Source organism: Podarcis raffonei, chromosome 9 (genome assembly GCF_027172205.1).
Source record: "Podarcis raffonei isolate rPodRaf1 chromosome 9, rPodRaf1.pri, whole genome shotgun sequence".
NCBI classification, from domain to species: domain Eukaryota; kingdom Metazoa; phylum Chordata; class Lepidosauria; order Squamata; family Lacertidae; genus Podarcis; species Podarcis raffonei.
Window position 1 is genome coordinate 44,897,522 of NC_070610.1, and position 24,783 is coordinate 44,922,304.

Below are 24,783 nucleotides of genomic sequence, written 5' to 3' on the forward strand. Positions count from 1 at the left end.
GGGGGGTATTTCCAGGCCGTTAATATTTTTCTTTAAATATGTTACACAATATGTATGCATGTATGTATGTATGTATGTACGTATGTAATATAATTTATGTCCTGCTTGGTTGTAGAAAAAAACCTCAAAGAGCCCTAGTGCTCAGCAAAAGGAACAGCTAAAAAAAGGAAACTGATTTTCTAGATCCATTTGAATCAGGATTTTAGCCTGGTTTGGGCACAGAAACTGCTTTAATCACCCTGTATGATGACCTCTGATGGGAGAGAGACATGGGAAATGTGTCCTTGTTAATTTTCCTTGGCTTTTTAGCAGCTTTCAATACCATTGACCATGGTATCCTCCTGGAGGGGCTGTCTGAGTTGGGGCAGGGTGGTTGCACCACTTTGTGGTGGTTCTGGTCCTATTTGGGCCCCATGGAGCCTTCAGGACACAATTTTAGCCCCTACACTGTTTAACATCTACATGCAACCACTGAGTGGGGTCATTCAGAGTTTTGGAGTACATTGTGAGCAGTATGTTGAAGACACACAGCTCTACTTCTCCTTTACATCTTCAGTGGATGTGCCGAATTGTTGTATTGCCTCTGTAATAATGGACTTGGTGAGAGCCAACAAACTGAAGCTCACTCCACCTAAGACTGAGGCTCTGTTAGTGGGAGGTTCCCTAGACTGGATGGATGGGAGGTTGCCTGCACTTGATGGGGTTACACTCACTCTGAAATAGTGGATACATAGCTTGGGGGTAACTCCAGTGGTGCGGAGTGCCTTCCATCAGCTTGGACTGGTGGCCCAGCTGTGCCCCTATCTGGACAGAGATAGCCCATCTTCTGTTGTCTATGCTCTGGTCACCTCTAGGTTTGATTACTTCGATACGTTATACCTAGGGCTACCTCTAAAGACGGTTTGGGAACTTCAGCTGGTGCAGAATTCAGCAGCCTGGTTGTTCACCGAGTTAAGATAGTTTGAGCATATTCCACCAATCCTAGCCCAACTGCACTGGCTGCCAATTATTTTCCAGGCCCGATTTAAAGTGCTAGTTCTGACCTATGAAGCCTTAAATGGCTCAGAACCACAATACCCTAAGGCCCATCTCTGCCCATATAAACCGACCCAGAACGGGCCTTTTCTGCAGTGGTTCCCTCTTTGTGGAATGGTTTCCCCAGCGAATTTCGTTTGGCACTTTCATTATACATCTTTAGGGGCCAGGTGAAAATGTTCCTCTTCATCTAGGCCTTGGACTGATTAACAGTATGTTCTTTTAAATGTGTTTGTGGGAGAGGGGTTATTGGTTTGCTTTGTTCTTGTTCTTGTTTTTATTATGTACTTTGTGGTTTTCTTCCATAATTTATCCTGTGGACTGCCCTGAGATGTTCGGATGAAGTGCAGTACACAAATTTAATGAATTATAAAAAAAATGGGATTGCAGTGACTCTGATTCACTGTTCCAGCAGTATAGGACACGTCCAATCTAGTTTATTAAATATAATTGTAGAAGCAAAAATAATGCGTAACAGGGTACAGAAATGAACATGTTTAATGAAGAAGCTGCTCTAAACATATTATAAGCAGATCAACCTGTCATCAGAGGACTTTCGTATATAAAGGCAGCTCTGTCTCCAACCAAGAAGAGACAGCAGATTCTCTTGAAATATAAGAGGCTTAAAAACAGCACTTCATTTGCTTTATAGTGGTGTGGTACATTAAACTTAAATTTCAATCATTACCATTTTGCTCTCATTTTAGTAATATAAATATAAATAACTTTTAAAAATATTGGGAATCCAAGTGGACGGTGTTTTCATCTTTCCTGAACACACAAATATGCCTGTGTGTTGAATTTCTTGAATACAGTGATCCATACTCAAAACACTCATCTCCCTCTGTTCCTTTGCCCTTGTAATAAATAAGAGATGTAGAGCAGGGTCTCTGAGGATCTTAGTGTCTGGGATGGCTAGTGAAAGCAAACATTCTCTGACATAATTTTTAGAAATATGTGATGTGATTATATTACTTTCCTATCCCAAAGATACTTTGTATATATAATGGTGATGACAATTTTAATCTGAAATATCAACATAAAAGTTGCAATGACAAAAGTGGAATATGAATGCTATTATTTTAAAAAAAACAGGATAACAAAAGATAACAAAAATAATTAAATCTTTATCAGTGGCTGAAAGTTTGACTTTCAAGTGATCGCTAGCGTTTGTGTAATCAGTAAGCAAGAGATGATTTCATCACTACTAATTTTAACATGAATTCAGGATTTAGTTAGCTTTGTGAATCAAGAGCTTCTGATGTCTGTAGTGCACTTATCTTGCAGATACAATTTATATATCAAAGTTCAGTTCTCCTTTTGTTAGAATGTATGGTTGTGATAGTGCTTTATTTTTCAGAGGTTCATTATTAATATTCTCAAGCATTTTCCACTACTGTGATAATTCAGAATTACTATTTTACCAAAGTTCCCCAAACAATTTTAGCTATTCGGAAAGGCAACATTTGTCATTAAAAAAAAAATTATTTAAAAAATTCTGAGAAAAGTACAGTGACCCCTGTAAAATATGATTGGAAACTAGTACATGGCAAGAAAAAGGCTTAGTTACCATGACTATATGTACCAGATTATGCTTGTTGACTCAGCTGACCATGGCAGCATTTTGATGTGACAGTAAACTGTGGTTTGCTAATATGTTCAAATCCTCCCTGGCCAACTAACTGACATTTGTTTGTGGCCAACAAACAACAATCAGAAATCATGGCTTGAAGCTGGCTTATGAATCTCAACTTGCATTAAACATGGCTTGCTCTTAATATCCAAACCTGGTAACCTGGTTTAATCCTAGATGGTTTTGATGCTCTACCTCAGATCTGTAGACACTCACATAGCTGAGCAAGTCTTGCTTCCACTCTTCTGGACCTCCCGCCACTCCTCATTTTGCCTGGCAAGAGGCTTCCTATTCCATTCACCTGCTCAAAGAGAAGTCCTCCCTCTGCAGCCTGTCCACTTAGCTCTGTAAGCCTTGCAAGTAGAAAAACATCTAAGGGGATCACAAGCCATTTTACCAAATTCTCTCTAGAAATGCATGTCGAAAGCACAACTTTGCTCTTAGCAACCTATCCCAATTTTTAAAAGTAACATCATTTCACAAAAAAACCTTGAATGCAAGCATACAATAGTGACCTCTGTTCCTCCACATTGGTCATGGAAGAGTAATGCAGTGGTACCTCGGGTTACATACGCTTCAGGTTACATATGCTTCAGGTTACAGACTCCGCTAACCCAGAAATAGTACCACAGGTTAAGAACTTTGCTTCAGGATGAGAACAGAAATCGTGCTCTGGCGGCGTGGCAGCAGCAGGAGGCCCCATTAGCTAAAGTGGTGCTTCAGGTTAAGAACAGTTTCAGGTTAAGAACGGACCTCTGGAACGAATTAAGTACTTAACCTGAGGTACCACTGTACTTGTGACTTCTCAGCTGATCCTAGAGTGGTCCCCAGAGAACTGTCTTCATGGAGCCAGATAGTTAAAATATGATTGCTCCTTCAGGGTAGTGATGGCAGAACCCAGGTGTAAAGATTGGAAACTGCCCATGGCAAGCAATGGTTTTAGAGAGGGTGGGGAAAAAATCACATATACTTTTTCATGTTTCGTTGGAGAGAGCACAAAGTTTTTGGGAAAGTCAAAGCACACAGAGGTCAGTTTCTGTACACATCTGCATTAACAACATCTTGGTTATAGTATCAGGACCCCACTCTTGCAGACTTCCCCTGTTGCTGCTTTGGATACCCAAGGCTCTCAGTAGCTGGTATATATGAGACAAAGAGACAAATATTGGATCAGGGAAGAGAGAGGCATTTTTGTTGACCTATGAATCAGATGCAAAAGGTACTCCAAAATGTACCACAATGAGGTGATAAGTGGCTATTTAAAAGAAAATAAAATGTCAAAGGGAGCTCAATCATTCAGCTCACCAGCTGAAGCCATTCTTTTTACAAAAGTCATCCTTTTTATTTATTTTTTTAAAAAAAGGAAGCAGTCAGTGCTCTCAATACCCCATGCTGTTCTAGGATAAACTAGGTACCATCCTTCTTGATAGTTTTCACCGCCAAGCGTACTATGGGCATGAGCACTGGTGGGGCATAGACAGCTACTGGTGCTAAGTCAGCCTTCTCAGGAATTGCCTTGTCTCCTCATCGGCCAGTAAAGCGAGATGAGCGCCGCAACCCCAGAGTCGTCCACGACTGGACTTAACGGTCAGGGGTCCCTTTACCTTTACTGTCTCCTTTAGGATAAATTTGTGCTACTTGTGACTGGGATCTTCCCGCTCCACTCGCTGTCGTGACCTTTTTATGGCCCAGTAGGGAACATGACAACACAAATGGGCCGAAATCACATTATTATTATTATTATTATTATTATTATTATTATTATTATTAAAATATTTCTAGCCTACTCTTTATCGCCAACTGAACCCAGAGTGGGAACAATGGAAACAAAGCACAGCATGAACACAAATAACAGAAGTGCAAAAATATGCACAAAAATAGGAGAATAGCAACTTTCCACTGACTTTGTGTGGGCATGTCTATTATAGTAATTGATTTAATCTCCTGAGCACAGTTTGTGCAGGGACATCACTGCAGAAGCCCTGTGGAGCATGTAGAGGTTGGATAGCTTGTGTCCTCCTTTTGGGGAGATAATTGAACTCTGCATTGTTTAAGTGCATTTGCCTTGTTTAGGAAACAGCCTGGTGAATAGGTGCTGATGTAGGAGAAGTTGACTCTTAAGTAAGAATATAGGCATGACAGCATGACATTAGTAATCCACTCATATCGGTTATACAAGATGCAGATCAGGCAGATCCTCACATTCTTGATCTTTGGAGCAATCATGTGACTAAGTATTTGCTTGCTATTTGTAATTATTTCTCTCAATGTTCCCTCCCCATATTAATTTACATATTTTTCTACTTCTAGAATAATCATAAAAGAAAATGCATTTTTAAACAAGCGCTTTCTGATAATTTATGATGAATGTGCCTCGGGTTTTGCTTTCTTTCCCCTGCATGGTCAGTGTGCCTTGACTCTAACATGAAGGAAGTGATTGTATGTGTGATTGAACGGATGATCTCCTTATACAGGCCTACTAATTATTATGTTTTTAATTAGCAAACTATCTTCTTTAAAGTTGACAGTCCATGAAGCCCCATATTGCGGGTGATGTTTTGTAACAAATGACAGTTGAACATCTGAACTAATTTGTGTACACTGTCTTCTCCATTGGCTTGTTGTTGGCAGTGAAAACAGTCCTGGCAAACACTCTTATTAGCTATGTGGTATAAGCAGAAATAAACCCCCTGCTGTGTGCCTATAATAGAAGGTATTGTGGACTTTTATGAAATAAAACAACATTCGGACCATAAAGTCTTATATTCTGATTTCAGTTTTACCAAACTAGATTTGGAACCCAAATATTTTCTTCATGTAGGCAATGGGATGATTCATTTAGCATGCACCCAACATGGAAGAATACAGTAAAGTCAATTTGCTTCCATATGTTGCAACTTAATGTAAAAGGGGGGAAAATCAATGTTCTCTTGCTGTGGACATTAGTTCCAGTTATCAGAATAATGCAAGTGGAGTTAGAGCTCATCAGAAGCAGTATGTACATGCAAGTGAGTAAGTACAGTCGTACCTTGGTTCTTGAACAGAATGCTTTCCGGGAGTCCATTTGACTCCTGGAACAGTTTGAAAACCAAGGCACAGCTTCCAGTTGGCTGCAGGAGTGTCCTTCAGCCAATCAGAAGCCATGGAAGCCGCACCAGACATTCAGCTTACGAAAATTGTTCAAAAACCGGAACACTCACTTCCGGTTTTTTATTATTCAGGAGCCAAAGTGTATGAGTTCCAAGGCATTTGGCAAACAAGGTACGACTGTACAGCAAACATTTACTACCTACATGAAAATTTCACAGTATAACTTCTTTTTAAAAGAGGTTTCAATTCAGCTAAATTTTGGCAGGCATCCAGAGGCTCCCTTGTTCAAATGGAAGCCTATTCTACATGTGGAAAACCCCCCTGCAATTTCTGTCATTCCCCTTTCTGTTGCAGCCCACTGCACCACACTGCTCCTGCATCCCCCTGCTTACAAAACAATCAGTAGAACAGCAATATTATAAAATTGCAGTCTGTTATAATAAATAACAAACAACATTTAGCAACATTAAAATAACAGCAGTAAATGAAAGCATGAGTAAATGTAGGGTCATAAACTCAACCCCAAGTGGTGGTATCATTTTTATTATTCTGCTCAGTAACATCATTCTTTGAGCTGCTTATGGACATAAAATGATGAAATACGGTTAAAATAGCAATATCATATAATGGCAATATCAAGCTTCATTGGACATTTGAAGGATACAAACGCAAAGACAAAAATGTGTATGGTTTTAAAGAATATTGTCAGTCACTGGGAATGTTGGCAGTTATACGGTTGGAAATGAAAGCATGTATTGAAACACCATTACCCAGATGCCAGGAGTCAGTAGCAGGTTTTGCCTTCTTTTAACAGCCTGTTTATTTCATCCTATGGAACTCAAGGGAAGCCACATGACATCAAGATGACATGCTTTGAAGTCCCAGCAATTGTTGGGACTTCAAAGTGTCAAGAGTGTACTTTAAGGCATTGGCAGCTGCATCTCCACTGTATGTATAATCCTGGGTGTGCAGCAGCTGTGTGGTTTGGGAAAATGAGCTGGTAGGACCTTGTGCTGGGCCTAATTAAGCTTGTGGACTAGATGTTCTCAATCCCTGGCTTAAAGGAATGGAGCACAGCAAGGTGGATGGTTGGGTTTTTTGTTCCCTATCCACCCCATAATACTCCTTTTCATGTAAAGCAGGGATAGGGATCTTAGGGCCCTCCATATTTTGTTGGACTTTGGCTCCCATCATCCCTGACCATTGGTCATGCATGCTGAGGCTGATGAGAGCTGGATTCCAACATCATCTGAAGGGCCATAGGTTCCACATCCCTGATAGGCTTCATTCATTCATTCATTCATTCACACTTTATTTGTGAATTGGAGAGATTTATGGATCAAAACCACACATGCCTCATCACATCTAGTTGGACCCTGCAAGTACAGTGGAATGTTGGAAGAATGGGATACAATATTGGGAACCAACTTTTATTTAGCTAGCTTCAGTGTTCAGCTTCAAAACCCAACAGCTACCAGTTTTATTCCTTCAGATATATAGCTAAATCAGTTGGTGTCTTCTGTTAAAGTAGCATTGATTTGCTCCCCTCCCCTCAGTCCGTGCCTGAACATTTGTACCGCACTAAATGTAATGCTGAATTTGCAACTAAATGAAACTGTCTCCATGGCAGAATCTTAAATGCCTAGAGACTGTTTCCTTTGTGAATTCCAATCAAATGAATGATCCTAGTTGCTACTTAAATTTCCTTGTGAACCCAAGAGACAACTAGACTTCTATCAGGCTCCGCAGCAGCTACTTATGGGTAGCTATGAGGCCAGAAGCCTTTCCATATAACCTGTTGGTTGATTGTTCTAAATTGTTGCCAGGTATTGATGAACAGTAATCTGACAAGAGTGAATGGGCAGCTGAGTGTAAAGGGCAGTTCTAATAAAAAGAATAATGAACACTTTTTGCTTTAATGAATCCCACCAGTCCATTTGACAGAATTCTGCCTGTTGACCCTGCTAAATCAAATTCATACTTAAGCTGGTTTCCCTGAAAGCTACCGGCTAAGCTGCCAGATAGCCATCAGAAAAGGATTCTAAATTTCAGCTTAATGATACTGCCACCTAGTTTTGGGACACAATAATTGCTTTAAGATCCAGCTGTGCAGCGAGGACTTTGTGTTGTGCTGAATGTGAAGAGCAGCAGCTTGATTTCATTTGCTTCTGTGACACAAGAGGAGAAGCTGTATGATATTCTGTGTCACTGCAAGCATCAGTCTTGCCCTCATCTTCAAAAACACATCTGTTAATGTCTGTCTTAATGAAAATGTGTCAATGTTTTCTGAGTGCAGAGTTTCAGAGTGGAGAACCAGATCTTTACCTTGAAGCTGCATCAAGGTCTGACTGTGAATCTTGGGCTGTGGCTCTCGGAGAGGCAAGTTCTGAAGGTCTGCGCAATAAAATCGAGCAGCTCCAGAGACTGATCATGGAAATCAAGGAAGAAAGAGCAGCAGATGAAGTACATCAGTTCATTCCATCAGCACAGGCAGACAATCTTGCAGAGTCTAAGCTTACAAGTAAGCATGTTGTTAATTTGACCTTAATCCTGTTAATACTTTTTTTTGGTGGAAATCCTCTCTTCTGTGAATGGCCAGTTTTAGGCAGATTAGAAATCTTTGTTGCCACATGTTATTGCACTCCAGTGCTCATAATCACTAACCATTTGGCGGTGTTGCCTTGGGCTGATGGGATTCGAGTGAAACATTATCTGGATGAGCACAGGTTACCAGTGGCGTAGCGTGGGGGGTGCAGGGGGGGCCGGCCGCACCGGGCGCAACATCTGGGGGTTAGGGGGCGCAAATCCACGGGTTAGGGGGCTCAAATCCACGGGTTAGGGGGCGCAAATTACTTGCCTTGCCCCGGGTGCTGACAACCCACGCTACGCCACTGCAGGTTACACCTCTCTTTTGTTGTAGACCGGCATGTTAATATAATACTGATAATGTATTTTGCCTCTGGCTTGCATAACTTGCATCCTATGGAAGGCAGATATATAGCTGTCAGTTAATCTGTTCTTTATAGTGTGTGTTTTTAAGATGCTGTGTACAAATGTTGTTTTGCATGTATTTCTACAAGATGTTTAATGTTCAAAGTATGATACTGTACTTACCCTTATAACAAGTAATTAGAGACAGATCATTAGTTTAACACTTTCATTATAGAAATGGGAACCAGGACTGAGAGACAGGCTTGTTTAAGGTTTCCTGACTCCAAGCAATAGTACTCCGCCTGTCAGAATTTTGATCATGCTTCTGAATCGTAAGGCAGCATCATATAAATTTGTCAAAGAAGAAAGGAGCTGAATGAATTGGCATCACTGGCTAACTAGGGACAGCTAAGGCCAAAGCAACTGCCATGTGTTCAGCAGGGCTTGTATTTAAGACAGCAGCCCTCCATACCACAGAAGAAGCCTCTTTTGCAATTACAGGGAGTTTCAAAAACCCTGTGGTGGTGAGTTAGGTTCTGTTATTCCAAGGGAAATTGTGGGGAACCCCAATAAACATGCCATGGATTGTGATCCATGGTAGTGTCGCTATGCATGGAGGAAAAAAACTAAACACGTTGCAGAGTTTCCAAAAAATAGACCAGAGACAATTGTACTTCATCCAGCAGAGCTTTAGTGCTACTGAAGGCAAATGAGCATAATGGTCACAAATCCAATAACATTCAGGATTGGCACAGTCCATAAGAAATCTATTTGCAGCAGACTTAACTTTAAACTAGCAAGAACTTACAATAAGACTAAACCTTAACACTATAGCATACAGAACAGAAACACCACACCAGAACAAAGAGATAGAAAGAGAAAGTTAGTGAAACCCAGGCTCCTCCTGGCCTGACTATTATAGTCAGCATGACCTTGACAGAAAAGATAACACAACCAGTATAAGCCAGCTGTACTCAGCTTCCCAGAAGGAATAACCCAAACATCAGAAACCATTTTTTTCACACAGACAAGCTTCAAGAACCCTCTTGAACTAAGTAGAACAGGAAAGATCTCTATACATCAGATCAATACTTTCTGTACTAAGAAATGCAAACTGTTAATTCCAAGTACATAAGTTTAGGCAATGAGTAAGTCTGATTAAATTAAATGGGATTTACTTCTTGTAGACATTGATATCATTGCACTGATAGTCTTATGGAAATATTATGATGTTTACTGAGTTTCCACTGAGTTTAGTCACATGACCCTTCTAAATACATGTCCAGCCATTCTGGTGAAGTAATAATTTGTTGAAAAAAGCAGCAGTGAACTTTGCATTCTGAGAAATTTTGATGTAAATGACATAGCGAATTGCACAGGATAACAATTACTTCGTCAGGATAGCTTTCCCACTATGATTGTGATTCATTAGAACACAAAAATGTTGTTTATTGATCGACTGCAGTGGGCCCTAAGAAAAGTAGATGTGGTGAAACATTGCGTCTTGATTTGCAGCTCACTGTAGGTACTGTTGGTACAGTGCTAAGTATACTTCGTCATATAAAATTCCAGTGTATGAATTATTACCGTATATATTTTAACTAGATACTCTTTTACCAACAGATCTTCAGAGGACTGTCAGTGAACCAAAACTTGAATTCAGTCTTGGTAAGACACAACTTTAAATTTTGCATAAAACTAAAGTTGATAGGTCGCATCCAGCCACGTCATACTCAGAGTAGATCCACAGAAACAATGGGCATGACTACCTTAACATCCATTGTGTCTACTCTGAGTAGAACTTAGTTGGATACAATTATATAATATATAAAGAGCATGACTTTCCACTTTAGAAAGCCCTGAAAAGAAGGGAGGCATGTATCAGCCATTTTATCAAGTGGCCTTGTAAATGAATCTCTAAAACCTTGAACGGAAGCAGTTTGGGTTGTTTAATCTACTGATGATCTGGCTCAGACCTTTTTATTATTAAACACTGCAAACTTGGGGCTGGAACACTTACGCATTCTAACCTTTATAATATATGCAGGTCTATAAAAGATAGGATTTTTAATGTTGAACTAATTAATATGTTCATGTAAAAATTATTTATAGGAAGGGTTTTAATTTCAAGGTACAGCAGCTTCTTGAGTGTTACCTTTTGAAACAGAATGTCTCTTTGGGAAAGTGTATCTTATTAATTGGTACATGCCATTCTTTTTGTTAAAGTACATGTAGCATAGCTAAAATGTTCAATCAGTCAAGCATACTAATTAACTGAACATGTCTTCATAGCATTAGATAAGCACTTTTTTCCTGTAAAAAGTGCAGCTTCCCTTGCTTTGTTGAATTGAATTCCAGTGCTTTCAGAAACACTGAGTCATTTCTTCAAAACCTACAAACTTTGCAAGCTATGTCATTAGTTTCTTTCGGTATCAGGTTATACAATTATAACAGATACTTCAATATGATGCAATGTCAATTTAATGGCAGGAATTAAGACCAGAATTGGGATGAATAATAATGTTAGCTTTGTTTAGATAGAAGGAATGTGCCCAGATTTATTCTACAACCTACTGTGATTGGCTGGCTATTACATTTTCATTGTGGCAATCCAAACCACAAAGAAGTGTACTCAGAATTAAGTCCCACTGAATGCAGTGGGCCTCACTCCTAGGTTAGTAGGGTTGGTCTTGCAGCTTTACTTCCATAATTATTTTAGTAGCTGGGTAGTCATTGTCTTTTACTGTAAAGGCCAGAAGTCATCTTATTTCATCATGACGTATACTGCATTTCAGGTAATACAATTTCTTAACCTTATCCTAAGCCTTAGCCTTATATTTGATAGATTGCGTTCTTTCCCACTTTTTAATCCAGAAGTGGGCATGCAGCATGCATAAAATAATAAAATATACCATTAAAATTACATTAAGCCTGTTTCTATACTGTATGATACATAGCAATATTCTTGGGTACTGTATTTTCCCTTCCAAAAGCCCAATTATTGTAATAGTTCCTCAAAGGTCACCTAACCCAAGCCCAGCCAATACAGAAATCCACTCTTACAGTATCCCTGATAGATGGCTATCCAACTTCTTCTTAAAAGCCTCAAATGATGGAGAGTACACAGTCATCTGAGGGAATGATTTTTTCTTGTAATTTGAACCCATTGGTTCCAGATCTATCCTTTTGTCTGGACCAACAGAAGGAAAGGATCGCTTCTATCCTATGCTTTTCATACCACCATTTATTTTTAGATTTTGCTTTTCTGCAGAATAATTCTAACTTGAGCTCATTAGAGAAGCCCAGCCCATTAGAGAAGCTCAGATTTTAAAGAGGCAAGGATATATGGATAGTGACCTATGATGTTTTTCTTCTAAAGCCAGTAGGCGAAAGAAGACTTTTCAGTCATAAGTTTTACTTGTTTGTTTTGCATTAAAAAGCATATTTTGAGGGAAGTATTTTGAGTAACCACTGTTCAGTGAAAAGTTAGTGGATATCTGAGCTTGAAAAGCTATTTAACAGCTGGAAGGGTCCTGCTGGGATTTAACCATTTTTAAGAGACACAGTTTTATCACTGATGTTCCGGAGTGATGCAGCAGATAATGGGATGGGATTTTGACAAACATTTCAGACTAAAGGAGATGAAGTGAAGATATAATAACAAAGAGAAAGGGACTCAGTGTTTTGAGAGTGGGGGCTTGGAGAGGTTTATGGTTTCAGTTATTTATTATGCATTAAATTGTTTAAGCACAGGGTTGGGTTTTTTTTTAATAAAAAAAGCATTCTGATTTTTTCTAGGCACTGTATTACTTATTTCACATATTTTTCAAAAGCTGGCCTAAATTTGTTTTTGGCTAAGCTTTACAACATTTACATTCAGTTGGACAAATGTATCACTCCACTAACTTGCACCATTAATGCAAATTTTGTTTATTTTGATGGTTTGTGTTCTAATGGGGTTCTGTTCCTCAGATTACATCCATTATTTTGCAAAGACGCCCTTGGCTTAATCAGGGGGTTCTACTGGTGAAAATATTTTCATGATTGCTGGGGGGTGGGGTTGTTGGTGTTACTTCTTAAAATAATTTTTAAGTACCTAAAATTTACTTTGTTCTGTACATAGTCGCTGCCTGCAGCCTTATACTCTAAAAGGTGTAGGGACGTAGGTGGCACTGTGGTCTAAGCCACTAAGCCTCTTTGGCTTGCTGAACAGAAGGTTGGTAGTTCGAATCCATGCAATGGGGTGAGCTCTCGTTGCTGTGTCCCAGCTTCAGCCAACCTAGCAGTTCAAAAGCATACCAGTGCAAGTAAATAGGTACTGCTGCGGCACGAAGGTAAACAGCGTTTCCGTGCATTCTGGCACTCATCATGATGTCCCATTGCGCCACATGATTTAGAAATCTGTCTGTGGACAAACACCGACTCTCTTGGTCTGAATTGAGATGAGCGCCGCACCCTATAGTTGCCTTTGACTGGACCTAACCGTCCAAGGGTCCTTTAGCTTTTACTCTAAAAGGTGTGGCTCATATGGAAAAAAGGAAGGGAAGGGAAGAAGAAACGAGCAAACTCAGGTTACAAAGCAGTTCTGGGACAGAAACAGTTTCGGAGGGAAGGAGTCAAATGGCAGCTGATCTCTCAATGAAGCCAATGGTGAGGGCTTTGGTAGGTTTGGCCAACAGTTACATCCTTTTGGCATGTTCCTTTCATTTTAGAAAATTAAACAATATAGCTCACAGGTTGATTGTCTAAGCCAAATTCTGAAGGTTTTTTCCCCTGAGACCATAGATTCTGTATTCAAGAGTCTTAGCTACATTTATTAACAATTGAGGTTTGTTTAAGGAATTTTATGGGTTTTATGAGTAAAACTCTCACAAAAGTCTCTCCATGTGCTCCTTTGCTATCATAGTGCATTACCCCTGGCCTGACAGTGGGTATTGGCTATGGGTACAATAGGAACAATTTCTCTTTTGCTGCCCTATAAGGTTGGAAATACCTCCCAGAATCCAACTGGGAAAATTCAGAACCAGCAAGACCAGACTGCCCTGAAGGACTGGAAGAAATTCATGATATATTTGAAAGACATTTGTAATCAATTGACATTGCTTGTAGGGTTACAAGAAGTTTTGTAAGGAGAACTATATGAATTACTGCGAAGGAGGACTAAGAAGGAGTTTGTTTAGGATTTGGATTTTATAGCAATAAGTATAATAATAAAATGCAAAATTAGAAAGGAAGTTAGAAAACCATCAGTCGAGGATGATGGAAGTCCTAGGCTGTGATAGCCAAAGGTCTGTTATGTTGTTTAAAATGGGATGTTATGTTTGGAAAACATGTGTAAAAAACAATTACACACACACACACACACACATATATATATATATATATATATATATATATATATATATATATATAGGTATATATAATTGTTCCAGAATCCTTCCCAGAATCCTTATGTGTGTTGCTAGCACTCCTTAAAATCCCTCCGTTTTCACATGAAGGAGCACGTCTGAGTTAAAATTTGGGGTGCTAGGAATGTTTCCCATGGAAGAATTCCCAGCTCCCTGACAACTGCCTGCAACAACCCACTGCAACTAGGACTGAGCTAGCCAGTGTTTTATCGCTTGCGAGAGTTCCATCTCCCATAGGTAACTCAACATACTGCTGTGCTGTGTATGAAGTTTACTAAACCACAAAGATGAAGGGGGAGGAAAACCACTCCCTCTTTTCCTTCCTGTGGTAGAGGCTGGTGACCCTTCTGCACAAAAGCAAAAGCATTTTCAGCTTATACACAAGGCAGTCAGAATCCAAGCCAAGGTGGAGAACCTGTGTCTTTCCCAGGTATTGTTCAACTCCCATCAGCCCAGCCAGCATGTTTGATGGTCAGGGTTGTCATGAGCTATAATTCAACAAGACCTGGCAGTCTACAGGTTCCCTACCCTGGCCATATAAGTGGCTGTTGATTGAGCAGTGCCTTAAGTGTATTTGAGAAAGTAAGCTTACTGACAATAACTTGCCTAGAAGTATATTTAATATTTTTTATTACATTGGGATAAAACTGACTTGTGAGCCAACATAGAAATAAAACATTTTAAGCATGGTCAGTATTTTGCTATGAGCAAATAAGTGTTGCTTGACCTTTAAACAAACTGAAACAGAATATGACATTCTACACAGGTTGCTGAGATCAGAAACCTTTTTTTGAGTGTGACATTCAGCATTCACATAGGCCATTGATTTGTGGAAGATGATTAGTGGCTTGGCAGTTTTTATTGGCCTTGGGATGAGTTTTTTATCTGACATTCTAGGCCAATTAATGAGATGGCAGCTTTGGGCTATCTTTATTACCTTCCAGCCTGTGAGCAAATTATTGGAGCTTCAAAGAAATGAAAATGTTAAAATATTAGTGATTTAAATAAAATTGCAGTTAATCTTAGAATCATAGCATCATATGGTGGTTTGAGCAAAGTCTGTTCCATTTTGGATTCCAAAGAGCATTTTTGGAGGCACTGATGATTGTTTATGGGCTCGTCGTTCTTGAGAAAAGCAGATGGGTGTCTTCTCAATTATGTCCTGGGGCATAATTTTCTTTTCTCTAGAAAGAAATTTCCTATAGGCCCTAGGACAGGGGTCGGCAGACTATGGCCCGGGGGACGGATGCGGCCCACCAGGCTCGTAAATCCAGCCCACGGACCCTGCCACCCACTTGGTCAGTCCCCGTGCTGAGCTAAACTGGCGCGGCGCGGCGTTTCCTTGAAAAGAAGCCACAGATGCCTCACCGCACGGAGACTGACTTCTGTGATGCTGGCATGGCTTCAGATTGGCTGCAGGAAGTCTTGCCGCCCGCTTGCTGAGGTAAACCCAGCACGGCCATGGACACAGAGGCCGGTGGGCGGGCAGTGGGTCTGGGCCGCACCATGGGCATCATGACAGGCACGTTGCGGGGCTTCAGCTGGAGCTTGGCACACCTGCTGACCCTGCATCTAGTGCCTGGCTCAGCACTGCTGCTGGTGGCGCGCTCAGCGGCTGCATTGGAGCAGCTGTAGGGTGAGCTGTGCGCCACCTGCCCAGTGCTCTGCGTGCGCGGCCTGCCCCCCGACTTGGCCTCGGATGACAGGCCGCAGCGTGTGGTGCACGCTGCCTGGGAGCTCCACGGGGACGGGCCAATGAAGCGGCCGCTGCTTGTCAACAACACTGGTGAGCGGGTGGCACCGAGACGTGCTCTTGAGCACGTGCAGAGTGCGTTCCTCCTCCAGGTCCAGAAGTAACTGCGGGACCAGCTTGCAGGGTATATTTTTTAAAATATAGTCCGGTCCCCCACAAGGTCTGAGGAATAGTGGACCAGCTCCCTGTGCTATTAGTAAAATGTTATGAATATAGATAGGAAAAGACAGCTACCAAAACCACTGACTTCACCAGTCTTCCTTTCTTTTATTTTATTTGTCTTTGTTTTGGAACCATTCACTTAAATGTGCTTTGACATATCACAGATAAGTGGCGAGATCACAACAGGAAACAGTTTCAGGCAAGTCCAGCTGTAAATGCATAGTATCTCCTCTTATTTTGGATGTGATAAAGCATTCAAGCAATGTGTCCATACAGTGTCCTCTTTCCATATCGTGACTAAGCTGAGTATCTGAATTCATCCTCAGTTTGCACAATCACTGGACTTACTGTATGGTTTTCTAGGATTCAAATACACTAAGCAATCTTAATTTGCTTAGTTTTCTGGACTTGCAGCTTGCGTTGAATGATTGTCTACTCAGTGCTTCTTGGTTGTTCCTGGAAAGCTGGTCACAGTTCCTCTTGCACTTCCTGTGTCTTGCACTTTACACAGTAACCTCACCAGGCTGGTCAGATATTGTACCCATGTAACTTTAGATTTAAAGTTATGAGGTGTAGCAGAGAGATTCGCCCTCTTTATATTAACTTTTTGTAATGTTAAATCTATATGCAAAAACAAACAATTAATTCCTAAGAAATCAGAATCTTTGGGGATACCTTCTGTGGAGATTATGAGAATCAATAGATTGTTTGGCTCCCCAAGGATATAGTTGTAACGGTTGCCCCATGGTTGGCTTAGTTTGACCTTTTTCAGTTTTTTTGAGGGGGTGGCTCTCTGTAAAGCTTAGGAACTATGTGTGTGATATAGCTGCTGGACTGTTAGCTGTCCCATTCACATCAGTAGGTGAGTTATTAACAGTACACTATTTCCCCCCTACTGCGTCAGGAGGGGTGGAATGGAGAGTAGACTTGTGGTGTTACCAACTTTAAAAAATAAATGAATTGCTTACCGTAGTTGTTCATGGGAAGGGTTTGAGCTGTTGAATAAAACTCCTTCTATAGGGTAAGTTCAGCAGGTTTCCTCCAGTAACTTATATGCTGAGAAATTGCAATTTCCCCTTAAACAGAAACATCACCTTAAGACACTTTACCTGTAACCTGTTCAAAAATAGAGTTGCAGCTGCAGTGCTACTGCATGGTAATAAAATTGGCAACACACTCTGTCAATTCCTGCCATTTGTGTTCTCTACTGCTTTAAAAATGGAATCTTCACCCTGTGATTAGCCCTGCCAAGAAATTTTATAATGTCTTACTGGAGCATATAAATCAACATAGCCAGTGGCAGTATTTAATTTGACTTCCCTGAAACAGTCAAGCACGATGCAGTTTGTTTAAATAAAAGGTGACTAAGTTGGGGTGTCTGAGAATGATTTCATGGCAAATTATTTGAAAGCTTATCCATCAGGATACTTGGGTGTGGGGGCTGAAATTTGAATTACTGTGTGTGTAAATTTGCATATATGAAGTGTGTGTGTCTGTGTCTGTGTGCACATATGCACATACATGTAGTGGGAGCTTAGTACGTTCATATGTAAGAGCTGAACCAGTTCCACAGGAAAGCCTTGCAGGAATTGCATAGATGGTTAGTGGAAATGAAAACTCAATTTAGCTTTCAACATGTGACTTCCTATTTCTGTAAGGTACTTCCAAGGGACTTCCTCTGCTAAATCAGCTGAAGCTTTTCTGCAATTTAACTCTGAAACATAGCTCAGTCTGCCTTGCCACAGAGCGGTGTGTTCACTTTGATTTGTTTTTACAGAGATTTCCCCCCACTTTCCCTCCCCTTCTCTCCTGTGCCATTTCCAGCATGTAAAGATCTAGTGGCTCCAACTCGTGATCGAAAACTGAATACATTTGTGCAGATCACCGTGGTTCAACCTGGAGAACAGTCTTCAACACGATATACAAGCACAGAAATTGTGGAGGTGAGCTCCTTTCTTTGTTCGATCACCATTAGTCATCAAACGCTAAGTTTTCTTTTCTTTTTTAAGCCAGTACAAAGCAGGGGAGGAAAGGGGAGTTGCTGGCATTTCCTTGTTTGTGAAACTTCTGCTTCTGCAGAAGGAAACATAAAAAGTTGTTTGGCTTTTCAGACACGCTACAAAATGCTCTGGGGAACTATTGCTTCTCCTTTGATGTTAAGACACCCCCCCCCAAATGTAGAAGTATTTTAAAATATGGAGTTTCTGCGAAGAAAATGTTAGCATGCTGTATGTTTGCAATGAACTATGTCATCCGAAACACAAGGCTTTGTGCTTCATGAAGAATGCGTTCTATGGTTTATACTGATAATATTTGTAGGCATAACTTTCTGCAGCAAACATTGCCTGGTGTGGCTTTGCCCTGGTGACTTTCGGCTTTGTCTGCTTCTTGGAATAAGAGTTTACTTTTTGTTACCAAATATTCATGTTAAGGAGTTTTAGGATACGTTGTGGAAGGAAGCAGGTTTTAATTCTGTGAAACTACATCCGAATTAGCTTCTCACTATTAAAGAAAGTTTCCTGATGCATCAAAGGAATGCTTTTTGAGCAGTCTTCCGGCTGCAAATTTAGCTGTCGTGACTTGAACTGCTAGCAGTACTAAAGCTGTAACTCAAACAACCTGCAACACAGCAGGATGGGCCTTGTGCAGACTGTTTTGGCGTGTTGCACTGCATTTGTTGTAGCAGACTGTTCAGGCATCAGTCGAACCCTTTCCTATTACAGTTTAGAGTTGGCTGACATTCTACACAGAACCCTATATATGTTCAAACCCTGTATTTTATTTTCATGTATTCTTCCATTTGTATGCCACCAGTATCCCTCAAAGGAGGCTAAAAGCAAATTAAAAACAATACAGCTGAGTGGGATTTTTTAAAAAAAACTTTATTGATCTGCAAGACCACTATGCAATATCACAAGACTACTTTGCAAAATCCCATCTTCGCGCAAGAGGGTACTGCTTCTTAAGACATACAAAGCCCCTGTGCTTGTGGACAAGTAGTTTCGTGCTTCTTTTAATCACAGCATGAAGTAAACACCTTCAGTAAGAAAAATACACAGCAGGGGAAGACGGCAATGATAAAACCCTGACAATTACAACTCTCAAAAGATTTGGTGAAAACGGTTTCTTTGCCTAGGAAAATTGCTTGTAAAAGAAGAATGTAATGTAGGTGGGAGAAGGAGAGTAGAATGGCTTGCTTGAGCTCCTGCTAGCTTATAGTATCTTGCAGGAAATGCATGGCTGGCTGGCTGGCTGGCTGGAACCCTAAACAAGAGTTCTTCTTACAGAAAGGTAGCCGTGTTGGTCTGCCATAGTCAAAAAAAAAATTTTTTCCTCCTTCCAGTAGCACCTTAAAGACCAACTAAGTTAGTTCTTGGTATGAGCTTTCGTGTGCATGCACACTTCTTCTTCTGTTATTGTATGGTATTGGTTTATTGCAAAAGTCTGTGGCAAGTTATAAATAAATTTACAGTATTGGTATTCTTTTTTATCACTTTCATTAAGAGCAAAGCAGCTGTTACATTTATATCTGACCTCTCTGCATAGAGCTTTAAGATGAAAAATGTGGTTCAAAAACATATATTTGAAAATACTTAAATACAAAAAGTTTTTTTTCAAACTTCTTCCATGATGGTAGTGTTACTGCAATTCCTTTTAAAAAGACAGAGAGAGGGAGGGAGTGTGGGGGACCTTTTTCAGCCAGAGGACTGAAATCCCATCCTCTGGGGGATACATGCCAATGGTGGGCATGGCCAAAATGGGCAAGGTCACCTTCCCCCATATATACATGTGGACATGCATATACACACACATGCATTTTAGTGATTAAGGATAAGAAGAAGGAACACCACCTTACACAACACAAGCAAATATGAGGTTATTTGCTTTCCAGTGTTATTTCCAAGGTCAATATTGAGTAGCTGAACAGTCAGTAGGCTAAAGAATGGAGTACTTCTGCTTTTACATACCCTGAGTATCTTATGCATGGAAGAGCAACAATTAACTTGAAGGAAATGTGGTACTTGGCGGTACTAACTGCATCAACAAGCTAAGTTCTTCATGCAAAATTTATCCTGCCCTTCCTCCAAGTTGTTAAGGACAACGTTAATTCCCTGCCCCAGTGTGGTGTAGTGGTTAAGAGCGGTAGATTCGTAATCTGGTGAACTGGGTTTGCGTCTCCTCCTCCACATGCAGCTGCTGGGTGACCTTGGGCTAGTCACACTTCTGTGAAGTCTCTCAGCCCCACTCACCTCACAGAGTGTTTGTTGTGGGGGAGGAAGGGAAAGGAGATTGTTAGCCTCTTTGAGACTCCTTCGGGTAGTGATAAAGCGGGATATCAAATCCAAACTCCTCCTCTTCTCTTCTTCTCTTTACAACAGCCCTGTGAGGTTAATTATGCTGAAATGTATTCACTGACCCATGGCCACGCCACATATTCCTTTTTGGCTGAGGAAATTCTCCCTCACTGAAGTCCAACACTCCAGTTGCTACGCCACACCGCCCCTGCTATATTAAACACAAAGTGTCATTTAAAATAATATTTTTAAAGCTGATTCTGCAAAATTTATTGAGCACCATCCAAGGTGTAGCCTTTGGTGCTGGGTCTAAAATCTCTTTTAAAGTCATACTTCCTGCCCTTTAAAATTCTAGTCCCAGCCAAGCTGTGACTTTCTGCACTTACTTTACTCATTGGTGAGGCAAAGGCATTCATTGCACACTCAAAGGCACTCTCTTTTACATCGCTTGTTCCATGGCTAAGACTTGGGTGCTAGAAATAGGTTCTAGTACTAAATCCTGATAAGCCTAGCTGGAATTATTTCCATCATACTACAAGCCTATGCATTTCAACTATGAATCAGTTTTTAGTTTAGCTTGCATTGTTGAGAAAATACTTCTTAAAATGAAAAGGTTATTGATTTTATTTTTTTTATAAAATAGATAAATCAAACATTGTTCAAGCTATGCCTATGCCTTTGCCAAGATACTAGCCTTGAAGGTCAAAATGTCATCTAGTCATTGTTCACAGCCTGTTTCTGCCCTGCTTCATAGCCAAACATGTGGTTTTGATTTATTTTCCTGACTTAAGGATTTTTGCTGCTCTTGTGGAAAGGCAGTCAAGTTGTACAGCGCTTTCTCTCTGCTAGGCCTTGCAGGGGGTTGCACTGGATAACCCTCAACATCCTTTCAAACTCTGCAATTCTATGATTAACCATACATGAAGATAAAAGGCACAAACTTGGAGGGAGACTTGAAGCTCTGTATATAAAGCTGGGAAACTTGGTGACTCCAGTTTACGGTTCCCACACAGCTATTTATGGCCTTGCCTAGTGCTTCCCATATTTTTAGTTCTTTTGCATGAATTGTAACATGTGACTACTTAAATGAAGTGCATGTGAATTTATATGTCTTGGATTATGAATGAATGGCTGAATGGCTGTTCCTAATTAGAGGAGTACTGCTTCGTAGTATACGGTGACACAGTTGCCTGGGGTGGTTTGTGGTCATGAACTCAACTTCTGTATCTCAAAACGTCTCTCTTTATACTGAGTTAAATGTCCGCGCTATTACACTTTGTAGCTCTGGCTCTTGCAGTTGGCAATCCAAATCTGCCTTTGCTGCATCAAAAACTCTTGCCTTTGGAGATCCCGTGGCTATTGTTTCATTGACCATAGCTGACTGTAGCATGGCACACAGCTGCTACCTTGCTAAATCTGAGTTATGTGCTTGTGCTATGCAGGGAACAAGAGACCCACTGTTTCTGACTGGTGTGACGTTCCCGCCGGATTACCCTATCTATGAGGAGACTAAAATAAAACTAACAGTCTATGATGTCAAGGATAAATCTCAAGACACGGTAGGTACCTTGCTGCCTCTTTTGCTAAAATATGCACAGCAATATGACTGATCTTTCCATGGGTTTATTTTGCCGTCCATTTGATCCTTAGGTGTTTCAAGTGTTGCTGATTGTATTGAATTGTTTTTCAAGTTGCCAGGAAAGAAAGAGTTAAGGTTGTGTGTGGCTTTCCTCTTAACTGTGTCTGGCAGCATATGGAATGGATTGAGATAAGAAGGGTAGAAACAAAATTACTTCTCTCAAAATATGTTACTGATCATAGAGTTCTAGTCATGTAAGACCTGAGTTCTGAAAGAAACGATAATCAAACTGGGCTTTAATTATTCTCATATTGAGACTTGTATTGTTGCAGCCCATCTGCCATCAGTTTTAAAAATGTTTATGTATTACTTACTAAAGAATGTATACTTTATAAGACTGGATTTTGTATCATCTACACACACACATTAGTAAGAGGAAATGGAATAGGAATTGTTTACCAACATATATCCAGCAACCCAGTTACAGTTTGTCTATATATTCTCATGCAGAGTTTTCCACCCCAAAGGTTTGACAATGCTTAATTTTTAAAAAACATTCCTGTGTTACATTTCCTGCTTTTCCCCCTCCTTAAAAACAAAATGCTTTGCATTTGTATTTAGTTTACCTGCTATGGATTATGAATGATTAACACAATATTACATATTGCATTAATAATAGCCAAGAATATATTTTGTTCACTTGATAACTTTTCAGAGGTGCGACATGTTTAAATTTTGAAGTTGCATTATTTTCAGTGCTTTGTTATTGTTTTTAGATAATTTTAAAAATATCCAATGACTTCCCTTCTTACCCTTCCGTGGTTCATTTTATTTGTCATACATTCCTGCATATTTTACTATAACCATTCAAATCAGTTTTCCACTTTTACATTCATCAAAAATTATTTACTCTGTTGAATTTATCTTAGTGCTGCCAGCGTTTTCAGATGTATACAGTTAATTTCCAAATATTCAATAAACTTTTTCCACTCTTCTTTTAATATACCGTATTTTTTCCATGTATAAGACGAGCTTTTTTCCGTCTTATACACAGGTAGTGCTGGGGGGGGATGGGCGAATGGTTTTTTGGCGCGAGCCCAAAATTGTAAGGGGCAATTGGCTGCTTGATTGTTGGGGGGGGGGGAATACCGAAAATCGCTCACCTGCCAGAACGAAGCACGATCCCGGGATTGGAAGTGGTAATTGTAAGCGACACAAACTGTTATGTGGTGGGTTCTGGCGGGTGAGCAATTTTCAGCATTCCCCCCAAATAATCCTCCCCCAAAGCTTAATCCCCCCTATTTTCTGAATTCTGAGGCCCCCAAAATAGGGGGTGTCTTATACATGGGGGCGTCGTATACAGGGAAAAATATGGTACGTTTTTCTTGCTCTTATTCTATGTGCTAAATCTGCAAGTTCTGAGTATTCCATCAAGTTAAGTTGCTAATCCTCTTTAGTTGGACCTCGCTCACTTTCCATTTTGGGGCTAACAAAACACAAGCCGCAGTTGTTGCATACATAAATAACCTTTTCTGACATCTAGGAATTTCTGTCTAGGCTATTCCCACCAAATTGAACTCTGGTTTTTGGGGGAAATTAGTTTTGAACATTTTTTTCAATTCATTATAAATCATTACCCAATATAGTCTTACCTATTTACATGTCCACCACATGTACAAAAAGGTTCCCTTCACTACTTTTCACTTCCAACACATATCTGATTCTGTTTTATAAATCTTAGCCAACCTACTCAGAGTTAGGTACCATCTATGAATCATTTTCAAATAATTCTCTTTCAATGAATAACATACAATAAATTTCAGGTCGCTTTTCCAAAGTTTCTCCCAGAGGTTAAGATCTATATTGTGTCCTATATCTATTGCACAGAGTGTCATTGAAGCTTTAACTAGCTCGCCTTTTGTTTCCCATTCTAATGAAAAATTATCCATTTTAGGCAGAGGTTTATCCTTATTTTGTAAGAGTTCTTTTTCAAATTGTGAGCTTTGGTCCAGAAATCCATGCTTTCTATCTAATTTAAATATGTTGTATACCTGGTCAGAGCCCGATTTCTGTTCTTATCCTGAAGCAAAGTTCTTAACCTGAAGCACTATTTCTGGGTTAGCAGAGTGTGTAACCTGAAGCGTATGTAACCTGAAGCATATGTAACCCAAGGTACCACTGTACTAGCTGTAATATTATTCTTATTACCAGTGATTTTTTTTCTGTGGGAACGCAGGGGTACGCATACCCCTAAAAAGTTTGTGAATCTAAGTTTGGCCATATTGAGGGGCAGTATTTCAATATGAGTAGGAAAATGAGAGTACCCCTAAACATTTTTTTAAAGAAAAAAAGCACTGCTTATTACTAACTATTGATTAAGTAGTTGATACCTCCTAATCTGCATGGTGGAGCAGAAAGGTAGAATTCCATAGACCGCCAGTTCAAGTGCTGAGATTAGAGGTGTCAGAAAAATAATGTCTGCTTGGATGTACTTGGCCACTGGAATTCATTCAGACCTTGTGAACTCTGAACTGCCATTCTGTTACTGCCGTTCCAGAGCAATCAAGGAGTAGACAGCAGGAAAAGTGACTGAGGCAAAGTGCAACTCTCTGACTTTTGGTCTCTTGCTAGCTTTGCTTGTCCCTGCCCTCTCCCTGAAGGGTAAAATAAGGAGGAAGGATAAAAAAGGAACAGCATAGCAAGTAGTTTGCAAAGAGTTCTATGAAGCTAAAAATAAATATTTTAAAAAATCATTTGCTCTACTTTATAAATGTTACATCCTTTTAATATTGAATTCCTATCAACAAGCTCTCCCCTTCTAACTGGTTTGCATCTTTTAAAAAAACTTCCAATTATAGCACTGAAGCCCTTTTTAAATTGTGGAAACAAAAAGTGCA

General features: G+C 40.1%; 1 protein-coding gene across 8 annotated transcripts in view; it reads left to right on the forward strand.

The window, feature by feature from the left end:
* The window catches only part of INPP4B (inositol polyphosphate-4-phosphatase type II B), a 270,717-nt gene that overhangs the window by 112,542 nt on the left and 133,392 nt on the right, over window positions 1-24,783 (forward strand). For all 8 annotated transcript variants that reach the window (XM_053403297.1, XM_053403299.1, XM_053403298.1 and 5 more), the window contains 4 exons: window positions 8,055-8,279; window positions 10,313-10,357; window positions 17,837-17,955; window positions 21,750-21,866. In XM_053403297.1, the coding sequence (XP_053259272.1) occupies window positions 8,055-8,279; window positions 10,313-10,357; window positions 17,837-17,955; window positions 21,750-21,866 (506 nt within the window). The remainder of the gene's footprint in view (window positions 1-8,054; window positions 8,280-10,312; window positions 10,358-17,836; window positions 17,956-21,749; window positions 21,867-24,783) is intronic.